Source organism: Lagopus muta, chromosome 3, assembly GCF_023343835.1.
Source record: "Lagopus muta isolate bLagMut1 chromosome 3, bLagMut1 primary, whole genome shotgun sequence".
NCBI classification, from domain to species: Eukaryota; Metazoa; Chordata; class Aves; order Galliformes; family Phasianidae; genus Lagopus; species Lagopus muta.
The window spans coordinates 42,065,304-42,081,619 of NC_064435.1; the positions used below are offsets into that span (position 1 = coordinate 42,065,304).

The window sequence follows — 16,316 nt, forward strand, 5'->3', positions numbered from 1 at the left end:
AATTGAGAGTTTTTTGCAAATTGCTTTTAGAACCTAGGTGAATTTTAAGAACACATTTCCTCTTCAGTTCAGAAACCAATCAAATGCTCTCATCACCTTTACAAGTGTAAGAATAAATACACATCTCAGTCAGAATACACGTATAAACAAACAGAGTCTGTTTTTGTGTATCTTCTAAAGCAAGGAAAAAGGAAGAAGTTGGAAAAGCTAGCTAAAATTCGTAGCTCGAGTATCTATTTCTGGGCATTTCCACTCAGTTAACAATTTAATTTCCTTCCCTATAGAGTTCATTCCTACACTGATACCATCTTACAGACTTTGCTGTTTGCTCACCAAACAGTTTGGTGGCTTTGGCTCAGGGAACTATCTGTGTCTGCTGTTGCAGTGCTTCCCTCCTCAGTCTATCCTTCCACATGGCAAATTACAGATCCATAATTAGCTCCTTACACAACCGTATGGAGTGAGCCTTCATGCAACAGCTAAATATGAGCAAGCAGCAGCTTGTACAATGACCCTTATTTTATTGTAGGAGTGAAATAAACACATCAGGGAAAGGTGTGGTCTTTAAGTCCTTTTTTTTTTTTCTTTTTTTTTTTTTTTCTCCCTGCTTTTAAACCATCTATGCAAACCAGCTCAGCTTGAAAGCTTCATCTGAACAGCAACGAATCTGCAGGTTGTCAGAGCCTATTTCAGCCTGTACACAGGTTGGAGAGAAACTGTTGACTCTTCTAGATGCTCAAGGCGAACTACTTGTCGAGAAGTGTGGCTTTCCATGATTCTTGTTTTTTAAGTTTGATGAAGTCCCTGCTTACAGAGCTGAAAAGAAAAGCTCCAGAACGATCTCAGTGTGAATGAAATTGCCTTGCCAGCCACAGAGACTTTATCTGACCCAGCTCTGCATACCTAGAGAGATATCCAGCTTGAGGGCAGGAAACAAACTACTCCATTGGGAGCAAAATATTTAATTGCCACTATCATTTGTCAGAGACCCACAGAAGTAGGAACACCCCGGATATCTCTGTCTGATGGATTACCATTTGACCCTGCACACAGCAAGGGGGTTGAAACTAGATGATCACTGTGGGCCTGTTCAACCCAGGCCATTCTATGATGATGATTCTCTCCTGTTGTCTGCCAGCTGTCAGGACTGGATGTCTACAACCACTTTGTTTCCCAAGGAGCATTTTCCCTTAGAGAATATGTTTCTACTGCCACTGCTGGGCTTCCTCTAGGTGATCTGGGAACAACTTCTCTGTTGTCAGATTTTCAAGGCAGAAATGTCAGCTATTTCTAGCTGTGTCTGTAAAAAAAAAAAAAAAAACAAAACAAAAAAAAAAAAAACAAAAAAACCCAAAACAAACAAAAAAAACCCCTGCATTTCTGGCTGGATGGTAGACTGGCTACGCAAGACTCACCCAAGACATTACCTTGTATTATGGTATGACAATGCAGTTCTTCTGTCTCTATTTCTCTACACAGATCTGCAGCCAACTTCCACTACAGCCACAACTCAGCATTGCATCCCAGGCTCCACGAACGTCCAGTCTCCTTCCAACTCAGGTAAGTCTTCCTGGCAAGTCCTAATAAATTCACACTCTGACCAGATCCTGAACCCACACAAGTCTCTTGCATTCCCCTTTCCCTCAGGCAGGCCTTCACACCCTGGCCAAAGTTCCTGTTGCCCAGCAAGTCACTCTGCTCATCTCCCACTGCTGCCCCATGATGAGAATGGCCTGCTCTGTAGGCCATTCTCAGCTTTACCTACATGCAAATCAGCCTTCTTAGTCCTTCAAGCTCCTGAAAAGTCTACTATATTATCCAATCAGCTCAGGCTGCAGGATCTCTGTAGTAGTTTTGTAAAAATCTATCTCATACTCAGTCCAAGTTAACCTCTGTTGATATTTGTTACTGACATACAGGGGAATCTGATCTAGTACTTGAACTAGTGGATGGCAGCCCTACCTGTGGCAGGAGGGTTGGAACTTAGTGATACTTGGGGTCCCTTCCAACCCAAGCCATTCTATGAAAATTACTGTATGTCTTTTCCATTTTTCCCTTTATGCAAACTTGTTTTCCTTGTTTATAAACCTTGCCAAGCTTTAACTATTTGAACTTGAAATTCAATGGAATTTGAAATTTTCCATCCAGAGGTCACCTGTAGGCTGAAAATTTTTGAAGTTGTTTCATCAAAAGTAATTTAGCCACAGGTTATTGGGAAGGTGTGCCAATTTATGTGCTTATAAGGAACACCAGCACCTTTATGAAATGGCCCACAAACAACACTTGGCAGAGGGAGTTGTCATGGGGATTTTCTCTGTTCTGAGAAAATGTGCTCAGATTTGGTGAAGCTGTAAAGATTATTGTCTGTGAAACTTTGACATTTGAATGTTTGGTAGAGGTTTCTTGGTAATAAAGTAGAAATAAGTAATTAAAGACCAAAAAAAAAAAAAAAAAAAAAAAAAAAAAGGCCAACTGAGAATATCAGGAGTCAAGCCAGTTCTTAAAGTGGGGTCACCATGCTGGCCATGATGCAGGGGGTGAACAGGCAACCACACAGTTGCCTTCTCCAGCATTTCTTTACGTGTTTACTGCTGTACAGTTTTCTGTGTTTTCAGTGCTATCCTTCTGAAATCAAAGTGGAGCTAGAAAGGAAAGGCAAAGGAGCCTCTCTTTATCACAGAGATGCAGAACAAGACATACAGTTAGGAATCTGTGAGGGCGTGCTTAGTTCCATTTCAAAAAGGCAAGATGCAGTGCTGGGAGAAATTGACATATGTTGTGGCAGAAGTGGGAATTTCCCTCCATGAAATACTGTCTGAATTATGTATTAAGATCATCCTCATATTTCTTCCTCTACTCTTCAAATTATCAGCTGCATAGCATTTGCAAGTATTGTCTTGCTCCCACCATAAGAACTGTAATGCAATGTCTGTGAATTAAACTGACGGTATCTTTTCTGCCTTTGTACTAAGTCCAGGAGACAGGCAAGACAAGCGTATACTACGTAACTAATCTCCTGTGATGGATATAAAATGTTACTGGAGTGTCTCATATAATCCTGTCACTGAAAACCAGTGTGTTTGTTGAAAACGCACGATATTCAGTGGCTGTAGGTATTTCTGTATTTTGACATCTCTATTCTGAGCAACGGTTTAAATTATCTAAAAATATGTTTCCCAGAGGGAAGGGTGTAGGAGGGAGAAAGAAGCTTGAAAGGCCCATTGCATTGGTCCCTGATTTCCCAATCGAAGATCTCTTGACACTTATAAGAACAGTTTAAGGCACATCTGTTCTGTTTGGAGGTAGGAAGACAAGAGACATTGACAAATACATAATATTGCAATGAAACAGTCCTATAATAGTAAATACATCTGATTTTGGGAAAGCTGCATGTTTTGATGTTTTTCTTGCTTATTTCTGTGGGAATAGAGGTGAATCCAGTACAATATTCACTTCTTGGTTGTGGTAGCAATGGTAGTGGGAGGATGGTTGGATGATCTTGTAGGTCTTTTCCAACCTTGTAATTCTATGATTCTTCTGAAGCCTTTTATGAGGGAAAAAAAATGGAGAAGTATGACACAAAAAAACTCTTTGAAAGATGTTCCTTAGCTGCTAATAAAAGTATAGAAGCTTAGATGCTTAAAATCATTCAACTTTTAAAAATGATTTATTATTCTTAATAATTATTAGAGAAACTGAAAGAATAATTGACATATTTATTATTCATTTATTGATTTTTACTTCAGCAGTAATGATAAGATTTCTGTCTATCCAGCTACAGCATTGTAGTAGGAGGCAATGAAACACAGTACACAATTCTAAAGGGAGTTTTGCTGGGACAGGTGACGCTGTCTAGGCAATCACTAATAGTATCTCTTATGTCTGACTCATATTTCGAAATTTAATACAAATTGCTTTGCTAAAAGTAGTGCATGAGGGAATAACCAGCTTCATTTCAGACCTGCAACTTATAGAAAAGCCATTTGCCCAGTGTATTTAATGGCAGATACTCCCAGCAGCTAACTTGATAAGTGGTTGTCTAACACACGAAGAGTGGATTTTCAGAGTTCTCCTACTTAGCTTGATGTGATTCCAGCAGAAACTGTTTCACTTCACAGGGGAAATTAGGTCTGTGTAACTGGACTGAAGTGGTAAGTGTACAATATTTCTGTGTTCAAGTGTCAGACAGGTGGCCTCTCCAAGGGGCAGAGGGAACGTATCAGAGTCTTCAGAAAGTATACTGCAGAGATTATAAAGGAAAGGATCTGCCTTGTGAATATGTATATCCCACTGTTTAAGGGAACGTAGTGCAGCCATAGGAACATGGGCGGTGAATAATGAGTTGAACTCATGCACTAAGGAAAATAGATGAAGTAAATATCCAGTTTTCACCTTTATAATGTGTGCTTGATCTTTGCTTGCACACTGCCACGGACACTGTGGAACCTGTTGATGGTTGCATATAGGATTTTTAATTGTCTTGAAATACTCTAGGGTGGGAAATAATATGCTAAATCATGCAGTACTACCTTGGAGGACCTTAACACTACAAAATTTATTGCAAAAAATTCAGATTAGGCTTTCCCCACTATTTAAGAATACACTTCCCCATTCTTGTGAAGATTGGCAGGATAATAAGTACTGTTAAGCATATGAAGGGGAAATACTTCTACGTAGGAGAAATACTGCGTAAGCTACTCAATTTTCTCCATATTTAGGAATCTCTAGTTATGCTTCTGGAGATGGAGGTATATGAAATGTATACTGTAACCAGTTATTTTATGATTTATGTGATTTATTTGCCTGGGTGAAGGAATGTGGTGGAAATGTATTAAGTTTTAGGTTTTTCAATAGCTAATTTAAACAAAATTACACAGGAAAATCAATACTAGAAGAGTAAGATGCATTTATTCCTTAACCTAGAATCATAGAATGGCTTGGGTTGTAAGGGATCCCAAGGATCATCAAGTTCCAACCCCCCTGTCACAGGTAGGGTCACCAACCTTCCCTCCAGGTGTGGTACTAGATCAGATTGCCCAGGGCCCCTCCTACCTGGCCTTGAACACCTCCAGTAATGGTGCATCGACAACTTCTCTTGGCAGCCTGTTACCATTGTCTCTGTGAAGAACTTCCTTCTGACATCCAATCTAAACCTTCCTTACGTGAGCTTAAAACCGTTCCCCCTTGTGTCACTATCTACCCTTGTAAGAAGTTGATTCCCTGCTTGAAGGACTACTTATGACTGATAGAACTACAGATAAGCTAAAACACTTTTAACATAAAACAGCCTGAACAATCTTTTAATAATCTGTAATATTGCCAGTAACTGTAATATAGACAGTGTCTATCATGGCTATTAGAAGATGAATCCAGTGTAATACGTCATGAGATGAGTGTCTGAGTGAGATATTGTCCCAGATATGAAGCTTGGCCTGTCATTGGCAAGCTTTGGAGGTGAGGCATAGGGGTCACATCGCAAAACTAAAAGAACTGAAGTCCTTGTCCTCACATCATGGCTTCTTTTCCTTCTGTTTGGTTCTCTGACAGCGCATGTAGCTTCTCTTCCTGGGAAGGCAAGGTATATTCACTTACAGAAACCATAGCCAAGAACTCTTTTCTGTGTGTCTGGGTTTCTTTGTTTTATTGCCTGGGATGCTTTTCTTTGAGGGGAAGAAGGACAGTGTTTACTTGTTGAGAGCAAAGCAAAACTTGCCTTGGGAATGAAAAACCTGTTTTCCTCCTACTTATAAATAATAATAAAAAAATAGTTTGAAATAGCCCAGTGAAATTAATTTCTTAATTCTTAACTGCACTTGCACACAACAATATTGGTGGTTGGTAGATGGCTGGACTAGATGGTCTTAAAAGTCTTTTCCAACCTTAATGAGTCTATGATTCAGAGACACCTATTTTGAGGAATTAGAGAGCCGTCTTCATAATCGTTAATTGGGATATCTAGGAGCACAGGGCAAGGTCTGCATTTTGACTACAGATTGTGGAGAGTTGCACTTGTGAGTACATTGTTACATGTGTGAGGATTCTAATAACATTCTCTTCAACCAATTAAAATCTAGATTACTAAGGAGAAAAGCCCTTCACTTTCCTTTCAGGAAAAAAAAAAAACCTGTGCTCTGCCACAGCACTCCATTCTGCCCTATATTGTGTGTGCATTTTAGGCTATGACACGAATGAGAACCAAGGCAAGAGCATGAAAGTTAAAAGCAGGTTTACCTGGAGCACAGTGCCCTCAATATGTCAGTGGTAGCTTTTCCACTGCTGCCTCAGTAAATATACAAGTCTTTAATGGCTTCTCAGCACTGTTCATTCCAGCTGACTTTATGATTAGTATACCCTTCTCTATGCTGGTTTAAGGTTTTACTTGGAAGTATCCTCTGTGCTTCTTCCTACTGTGATAGTTTGCCTGTAGCGTATGTTAGCACTGAAACATTCGCTGAGGTCATTGTCCTCCTATTTATCCTTTGTGTTCTGGAAGTCATTTAAAGTCAATTCATTGATGCTAGTGTAAAACTGGATAATATAGTTGTAAGGCTAAGTAGTGTTCATGCCAGTTACATAGCAGGAACCAGGAAGATCTAAGCTGACCCTTTTGGTTTGAGTAGTTTCTTTGTGTAGTCCCATTTTCCTTTCACTAGAGGGGAGGTTTTCATTAACTTCAGGGAAAATGGAAACATGGCAGTTTCAGCGTTCTTCGTGGTCTCAGCCATACTGTTGCATAAACATAAAAGAAAGAAAACATTCTTGGTTTTGACCAGACTTTCTGCTTCTGGAAATTGGAGCAACTCTTGACAGTAGTGCTTAATCCAGCAAATATGTTTTTTGAATCCTGTGGTTCTGATGAGACTATTTATGTACGTCTCTGGAATACAAATTGGTGTGGTTAGTAATCTAAAGTTGAATATGCTAGATTTTATAATAATTCCAATCTCTTTAGAGAGAAACATGTATCCAGTGGGCCAGTGATGAGAAAGCTTGGGTACTGACAGTTTTTCCAGATGAAACTGAACAGTGACGTTTATCTCATAGGAAAGCAAGATGTACTGCTGGGATAACTTAATCTCAGTTCACAGAAGATTAATATGGGGTTAGGCTGATCGTCTGCCTGATAAAAGTATAGATTTGCTACATTGACAAGTGAATGAATGCTGTTTATTCAGGTTTGCATATACTAAACTTCCTGATATTTACTTACATAGGTATGGGAGGGATGGAACACCACCCTCCAAGAACAGACTGAGAGAGCTGGGGCTGTTCAGCCTGGAGAAAAGAAGGCTCCAGGGTGACTTCATAGAGACATTTCATTAACTAAAGGGGAGCTATAAGAAGGAAGGGAACAGGCTCTTTATCAGGGTCTGTTGTGACAGGAGAAGAGGAAATGGTTTCTAATGAAAAGATAGGAGATTTAGTCTAAATATAAGGAAGAAGTCTTTTACAACAAGGAGGTGAAGTGCTGGAATAGGTTGGCCAGAGAGGTGGTAGATGCTGCATCCCTGGACACCTTTAAGGTGAGGCTGGGGGCAACCTGATGTGGCTATAGGTGTTCCTTTTCATTGCAAGGGAGTTGGACTCAATGTCCTTTAAAGGTCTCTTCCAACTCAAAAGATTCTGTGATATGATTCTATGATAGACATCCTTATGTTTAAAAAGGACCTGAGTCCAATTTTGCCTGTATAAATCTCCAGGCAAAAAAAAAAAAAGAAAAGAAAAGAAAAACAACTTTGAATAGTGCTCTGTTGGAAAAGGCAGACACCTCATCAAAGCATCACATACCTTAGCTGTGGTCCTGGGAAGTTCCCCAGAAAGGTGGACTTCATGCTAGCAGGTTGCTTTAATTGTAGTAATTTGCAGCCTCCCCTCGGGAGTGCTGTCTTCTGCTGTAGCAAACATGTTCTTGAGAGCATTCTTTGATGAGAACACAGTGATACAGTGGATGAGCTGCCAGCAGAACATGGTGATTGCTGCAGATTCTCTTGCCAGTGCTCAGACCTTACAGGGTCCTTGCAGTATATTGCCAGCTGTATGCAGCCCACAAGAAATTTACAATGTGTTTCTACCTATATCAGCCAGATTGTCACCAACTTCATCAGGTCATTCATGACTGGCTATTTAACACATGGCATCGGGGCTATTCAAGTGAATGACCAGTTACCTATGGCAGTAAGAGATTCACAATCTGGCCATGTGCTAATTGAAGCAACAGAAAGTTGTGAAAATAGATATCTAGAGGGTGTAAGTTCAGTACGCTGTGATAATGAATGCAAGTGTGCAGATGGCCTGCCTGCCAGCAGCAGATCCCATCAGTGTCAGGTCAAGCAGATTGCACTGCTGGGATACCCCAGAGGCTAAGTTCCTGCTGGCAGAGGACTTGTGTCATGTGAGTAGAATTTTAAGGATTCCTGTCATAGATGAAAACAAATCTCAGTGATTCCTGTCAAGGGAATGGTAACTGGGCTGTTACTTGCATGTGCTGCTTCTCTCTGGCACTCAACTGAGAGTACAAATCCACAGTTTTGCTGCTGTGGCTTTGTCACTACAAGCCTGTGGTGGTGAATTGTCTCTGGCAGCGGGATCTGAGCCTTCTTTTCTTTCCCTTTGTTGCCTGCAGGTCCAACAGATCTCAGTATGAAGAGGCAGTTAGCAAGCAGCTCAGGCTCCTCCAGCAGTACGAGCTCCAGGCCCCAGCTGAGCCCCACTGAAATCAACGCTGTAAGGCAGCTGGTGGCAGGGTACCGGGAATCGGCTGCCTTTTTATTGCGTTCTGCAGATGAACTGGAAAACCTGATTTTGCAGCAGAACTGAGTCACGTGACCTACACACCGGCCTGGTCTTATCTCAGAGTTTCCACTAATGACATTTTGATTTCCCAGAGCACACACTTCAGTTACCGCGCAGTCTTTTAGGAGAGTTAATTACCATAATGCCACACTGTTCTTGATCCATAAAGTGATGTGTTAAGGTGCTTCAAGTGAACTTTGACCTCTGGTATTTCTGAGGTACTTTACTGTGTCCAGCCTATTGCTTTTGTCTTAGTGTGTCAGCATAAATATCGAAACAGTGGCTAGAAATTAACTCGTTCTAACACGTGGAGGAAACAGAAGATGCTGTGGTGTTTTTTTGAAAAATGGTTCAAGATCCAAGTGCAATATTAGTGGAATGTGATACTGACTCATTGGACTTAAAGCTGCAGTATATGGCAAACTGTTGCCAAATGTCCTGTTGCTACAGGGCACAATTGCAATTAAAAGGATCTTGTATTTTAAAAAAATGTAATTTTTATAAAAAGCAAAACAAGAGATTTTTTTGTTTTCATTCAAGATTTTTCATTTTTACTTTGGTAAACTTTTTCACTGGTCCTGAAAATGTTTTGAGGAGCTATTGTAAGTCCCCCTTCCTCTCTTGACCCCCTGACTGTGCCCTTCTCCCCAACTTCATATTCTTTCTACAATGAGTAACTCTTGATGCTGGATAATTCTCCCCTGTGTACTGTAAATTGTCATCTACAGGATACCTTCCAAAGGAAGCATGCATTTCCTGCGTTCATACCATTCTCAGCTCCATTCTGTAATATATTGCAGCTTTATTAGCAATTAATAAAAAGTTGAGGGTTTTTTAAAAGAAAAACAACATATCACTGAGAAAACAAAACGAGAAGTTGATTTCTTACAGTGAGCTCATCTAACTCCATGATCACCGCTGCTGTCCTAGACAAGTCCCTCGAGTTGTGATTGGATATAGGTGATGAATGTTAAGAGGTTGCAAGTGACAATCTGAAAATTTGCACTCTTGTGTGTATTTATTATTTTTTCCTTAATTTAAACAAAATTCTTATGGAGGAAGGTCACTGACACTTCTGGAATGATTTGTATAACGCCCAGGCCTAGCTAAAAACTGTACAAAAATGTAAATGGATGCAGCTGCAACTATATTGAAACTCTTCTCTCTCCCCCACCCCCCGCTCTTCCCAACCCCTCTATTTCTTATTTTATAATATTGATTACACATTAATGGTGTTTTCTTTGTGCACTATGGCAGGTTTATTTTTAAGTATATAGAAAAGGTAATTTAGTTTATGCTTACTGTACTATCTGTTCTGTTGTTTGGCTTTTGTTGAATAACAATTTTCTTGTGCATTCCTAAATTTGCCTTATTTCATGTACAAAATTTTATGTAATTCCATTTTTTGACAATGAGTTTAAGGCATCGGTGATATTTTATATCTACTTGTTACATATAGTTTTCCAAGTAATGACTGTGATTGTGACCAAGTAATGTGCACTTTTTCTTGTAACTGTGGACATTGCTATGCTTTTTTTTCCTCTAGTGTTTCTAGAATTACTGTTGCTTACAGTTATGTAAAAGAAAAAGAACTTTTGTGATACTGTTGGTGAATATTAATGTGAAAAAGCCTATGAAATATGAGTATTTTGAAGGTACATAGATACACAAACATCTAAGTTGTGAACTGATGTTCACATATTTAAATGGGAATTCAAAACCTGAGGGCTGGAATCATTTCCTCTGTTTCGTTTGGGTAAATAAACATATTTCTGTGTTTAAATACATGATTGTGAAACATCGTAACATTTAAATTGCCATAGCATTTAAAGTTATAAGAATTATTCTCTTTCGACAGGGAAAACAGACTTCCAGTCCAATTCATGCAGACAGGCAAAGCTCATTTCTCAAAATAATTGGTTAAATCCAGTAGGCTTATTTAGCTGAGCTTTGTTTTAGTGAAGAATTTCCTCAATAAGACTAGAAGCTTGTGGTCCATAAATCATAAGACCCAAGTCACTAACATTTTATAATATTAAATTGGCTGGAGGCAACACCATTTTGTGACTCTGCATTTGTTTAAGAATAAATTAAAAAAAAAAAAAAAAAATCAGGTGTCTATTTTAAAAGCACTTCTTGTATATGAGAATATTGTTTCAGTTCCTTACTAGCTGCTAACCTATCGCTTGAGAAATGCATTTGCTTCCCACATCTACTCACGATGTTTGTGAAAGCCTGTAGCTTGTCTCTCCTATAGAAGTGTGATTCCCTCAGCTTCTGTCTCTCTAGACATTCAAAAGTCTATTAAGATCTAAGTGTCCTTTTCCACTCTTCCACTTCTATTTAGCTCTAACTTCTTCTGTCTCTTGCTTGTCAAAGGGGAGATTGCTATGTTACTGAGGCAAAGGACAACACTAGCACATGTTTTCCATAGGAAGAAAAAAAAAAAAAAAAAAAAAAAAAGAGTAAAAATGCAGCTACCAACAGCTTGTCCAGAAGGCTGCTTCCCAGCCAGGAATGCTTCTCAACTGGACAGCCTCAGTACTTTTTGAGATGCTTTGCTAAATCCAAATAAGGACAATAGGTTAGGGAAAAGAGATTTCTGTCAGTGGCCTACTCTCTGAATCCTCTTTCCAACTGTAAATCCTTCACTTGAAGAAGAGGAAAAGTTCCAGGTCAGCAAATGAACTTCAAGGCCCGCTGCTAGCCTTCCCCTTTTTCTGCTCTATCCCCAACCTACATTAAGCATTCTCCAAGAATGTCTTCTATACCGCATCCTCCTTTAAATGTTCACAGAGATACTTAGCTTTCAGCCCTCGAGTGCTCTATCTGTGCCAAATTCCAGGGGACTAATGGAGTTTTTAATCTACAGCTGCTTCTACCTCTGTGTACTGGGTTTATTCTTTCTTTCTTTCGACGAATCATAGATTCAGCCATAACTTCCTTTTTTAAGAGGGTACTGAAATTTAATCCCATCCTGTGAGGGAGAAACTATATATCTCAGTCCATTTTTGTGTGTACAAATATAGATCCAAGCATCACAATCAAATTTGCTCTCTTGGATCCAGTACAGCTCTCACAGCCACCTATTGTCTGCTTGCCCTGAACCTCCTAAGGAAGTAATGGCTCAGGTGAAGAACTCCCTCAAGCCACAGACTGAATAAGATATCCAAAAATAACTTGAGAGAAATCTTTTACTTAGCCGCATCTTCTGTGATCAATGCCCAATAACCTCAGTCTAAATATTGCTATTAGGATAAGGCCCAATCCCTTCCAGTACAGGCGCATCTGAGTATTCCTGCGTAAGTCTGCCTTCAGAAAAGCATTCCCAATACGTCCAGTGCTGTTATTGTACCAGTGCTTCAAGCTGATGTATGGCTCAGTACACCTCATCCAGGCAGACTGTAGAGACAGCTCCACCTCTCTCCAGCTACCCTACGGTTTCCTGTCCTGCAAAACCCTCGGTCTTCCAGGGAGTTTCTGGAAAAAGAAGACTTGGAGGAGAACATCCTTTAATCTCCTTAAATTCCCATCTTATCTGGTGTCCAGAGTACCAAACTTGACAATGTTGACAGTGCATTGGGCCTCATTAGTCTTAACCATTCACACTGGGGAGGCAAGTTGTTATTCTCTCTTCAAATTCCAGGGTGGTTTTTGTTGATAGGGCAGGCAACTGGGCAGCAGCTTTAGAAACAGCCTTAGACTGTGGGAGTGGGAAATGCTACCAGCTTAGTAACTTAGTAGATTTGTTTACTGTACTTGACATTGTCAGCTGGAAAACTAGAGATAGAGCACATGAAGAAAGGTCTGTGGACAAATTATTTCTTCTAGGTTGACACCTTGCTCCTTGTCGTCAAAGAATACCACTGTCTCAGCAATGATGAACATCTCAAGCTCCAGAAAAGCAGTGCATGAATAAGCAAGTTGCCTTTCCCTTATGGACAATCTTCTGAATGAGGAAAAACAGATGAGCACGTATATAACCATAGTTACAAAAATGATCAGAAAGCAGCTATACTGAAGGAATTGGATATTCTTTCTTGAAGGATCTGAGTGCCTGCTGACAACAGTAAGTGGAGGTAATTTTGTTGCTGAAATTCCATTCAAACTTGGAGAAAATTTGTTTTTCCTCAAGTTCCTATCCCTGTGTTAAAAACCTATTGTAAAGTTTTAAAATCCTCCCATTTTGAGATGCTTGTCAGTCATTCATAATGAAGATGTATACTTTCTACTTAAAACTGATCTGATTGGAGACTAGAGTCAGGACTACCCTGACATCCACTACTGAAAACCAATTACTGGCACATGAAAATGGATTCTGAAATAACGACACAAATCAAGCAGTGCCACACAGATGATTACTGAAGTAAGTACCTAAGAATATGAAATGACTCTGTGGGAGAAGATCAATCTTGCACTTAGCCTTGTATCCTGGCTCTAATAATAAATAAAACAGATAAAGACGTGGCAAATATAGCAAATACAGCAATTCAGAAGAATAGATAGAGCAGTGTTTTCAAAATACACATTCATGGCCTTCAACAGTTTAAGGCCGTAGCAGATAACTTCCCATCCTGTTACTTGCTCATTACTCCCAGCAGAATGAGGGGGAGAATCAGAAGTGCAAAAATGAGGAGAAAAAAAAAAAAAAGAAAAAGAAAAAAGGTAATGTTTAATAGGTGAAGAATAAAACATAAAAATACAAGAGTGACAGAAAGGGAATCACTCAATACATCTGATCAGTGGACTGGTCCCAGAGCATTCAGAAAGTGCTTCAGAAAAGCTTCCCCCTAGTTTTAGAGAAATTGAGAATGTCATCTGATAATGACATTACATGACAAGATATCTCTTTGGATGCTATGGGTCAACAGACCAAGATGTGACCCTTCCTAGCATTTAGCCCAGCCTACTTAAAGTGAGGAGGCACAGTGGAAAACAGAAGGCCTTGATGTCATTCAGACACATTTCAGCAACAGCTAAAATGTTGCATAACTTATGACACTTCGGCACAGATCCAAAGCAAAATATGGACTACTGTAAAGAAAGTTGCTCTGTCCCAGCCAAACCCAGTACTGAGGCTCAGAAGTTTCTTGACCCAAAGCATATCCTTGTCATTTGGAATATGAAGGTATTGACCAACACCAGAAATCCATCGTGCTGTGCACTTCGCAAATATAGTGAGATATCATAAATGCCCTAAAAACCACTCTATCTACATGAATACCAGTTAGTGGGAGGAAAAAAACATGCACAAAAGACAAACGAGTTGCTTGAGGCTATGCAATCTGTGAATGCCTGAGCCAGGTCCATTGACTCCTTTCCAACATCCTGCCCTAGTAAACAGCACTCCAGATGTGCCAAGTACAGAATGTAAAGTTCACAAATTGGATTCAGTTTTTTTCTGTTAAGCTCTCGTTAGGACTGGATCAAATGTTGGGGAAGAGGGCGCAAAATGATTTCATATTCTAACCCAAATAGTCTGTTTAAATCTCTTATACAGTAATGGAAAAAAAAGGAGCAAAGGAGAACTGGAAAGAATGTAAAATTGATATCTTACACTATCCAAATCAGTTAATTCATCTGTGATAAAAGATGTTTCTTTTTTTTTAATGCAAAGTTTTTCATTTCCTGTTGTGACAGGAATGTCTGGAACACAATGGAAAGGCATTCTAATTACTGTGACTATCTATCTATCTATATAGATAGGATAGCTGGGAGAAGGATCCAGTCTACTAATTGTGCATAGATAGGATTGCTCACGTTCTCCCTGAGAGGCTGAGCAACCACTGACTCAGCAGAGGGAGAGTCACAGAATCACAGAATTGATTTGGAAGAGATCTCTGGAGAGCATAAAGTGCAATTTCCTGCTAAAGCAGGTTCCCTACTGTGAGTTGCTGTGTCCAGATGAGTCTTGAATATCTCCTCAGAGTGTAATGCATGGAAAGCACAGCAGTAATAGCAGAATAGCACAACCCTAGGTTACAGCAAGTGAGGACAAGACCGAATGCAGCAGCTGTAGACATAGAACCAAAAAAAGAGAAATTGCTTACTTCAAGTAGGCAGGGATCTCTAATCAAATACCCTCACCTCCACTGCCAACCCTTAAATTAGGTCTAGGAAGGGGTGGATCCTGGCTTTACCCTTCCAGTCACTTAGGTTCATCGCATATACCTGAGCTCCCCCAGATGGGCCCTACCTTCCCACCAGGTGCTCAATCACTCCTTCAGGCTGTGATCTAGCATTTCCACTAAAAGGAGACTTCACCATCATGGAGGAGTCCAGAACTGTACACGCTGCATACTCCAGATGTGGCTTCATAAGGGCTGAGTAGAGGGGGAGGATCTCCTCCCTTGAACTGCTGGCCACACATTTGATGTACCCCAAGATCCCATTGGCCTTCTTGGCCACAAGGGCACACTGTTGGCTCATAGCCAACCTGCTGTCCACAAGAACACTCAGGTCCTTTTCTGCAGATTTCCTCTCCAGAAGGTCAGCCCCTAAACTGTAGTGGTACATCCAGTTATTGAAGTTTTCCTAATGCTTCCCTGGAAGCTTAATTCAGATAGAATGCCCATTTTCTTTCAAGGCTACTATTTTATTATTGTATGGTTGATAATCAGTTCGTAGTGCTGGCTTATTTATTTATTTTTACACTCAGTCACAATATAGCAAAGCACTTATAACAGGAAAAACACGGGGAAAAATAAATAAGAAAAAAGGGAAGGAAGGAAAAGTATTTTTGATATTATTACTTCAAACATCTTTGTTTAACTGTTTGAAATTAATTTTATTTGTGGTGACAAACTCAGAGTGCTTTAACTCCGCAGGCTTGACCCATTTATTTCCTCTCATCTTCTGTAGCAGGGAAGGAAGGATTTGCTATATGGAGAAATAGCTTCTAGCAGAGAAAAGCTCTTATTGCCCTAGCCAGCAGGCAGCTTTATTGGCATTCATTTGCTGCCCTTGATACTTGAAAATTGCAAGCTACAAGGGAAGCTTCACTTGCAGATCTAGTCCTTAATAACTAGAGGCAGAGGCTAATTTTTAAATGCCTTTTTTTTTTTCCCCTTTAAGCATTTTCTTTTTAATACAAACATTTATCTATAAAGGAAAAAAGAAAATTATAGATTTAATATATCTTTAATGTCCAGTGTACAGCTGAGGTCCACAATTCAGAAAACTTTTAATATCAGTGCTAAACTACAGAACCGTGTTTGCTCCTTTTTTGTTATTGTTAATGGAGTAGGAAGAAACATTGCATAAAAGACGAGGGGGAGTTTATAAAAACAGATAAATTGAAAAGGGAGGAGAGAAAGAAAGGGGAGGGGGAGAAAAGTACATCAGAAGAGTAGAGAAGAAACTCTTTAGTCATCCAAGTGAGTGTTAAACAGAATCCAGATTTTTTGCTCTTAGAGTTTTTCCCAACTCTACTGAGTTGGGAAATAAAAGTGGGAGTCAACCCTTCACTTCAGAAAAGTGGATCAAAGGAGGTATACACCTGTCTACTGCCCCTGACAACTGCT

The 16,316-nt window shown here is 39.8% G+C and overlaps 1 protein-coding gene across 6 annotated transcripts in view; it reads left to right on the forward strand.

Annotated features, from left to right (window-relative positions):
* The window catches only part of NOL4 (nucleolar protein 4), a 185,728-nt gene extending 175,390 nt beyond the window's left edge, over positions 1 to 10,338 (forward strand). For all 6 annotated transcript variants that reach the window (XM_048939461.1, XM_048939463.1, XM_048939462.1 and 3 more), the window contains 2 exons: positions 1,480 to 1,560; positions 8,624 to 10,338. In XM_048939461.1, coding sequence (XP_048795418.1) covers positions 1,480 to 1,560; positions 8,624 to 8,817 — 275 coding nt within the window. In that variant the 3' untranslated portion in view covers positions 8,818 to 10,338. The remainder of the gene's footprint in view (positions 1 to 1,479; positions 1,561 to 8,623) is intronic.
* Positions 10,339 to 16,316: the final 5,978 nt, after the last annotated feature.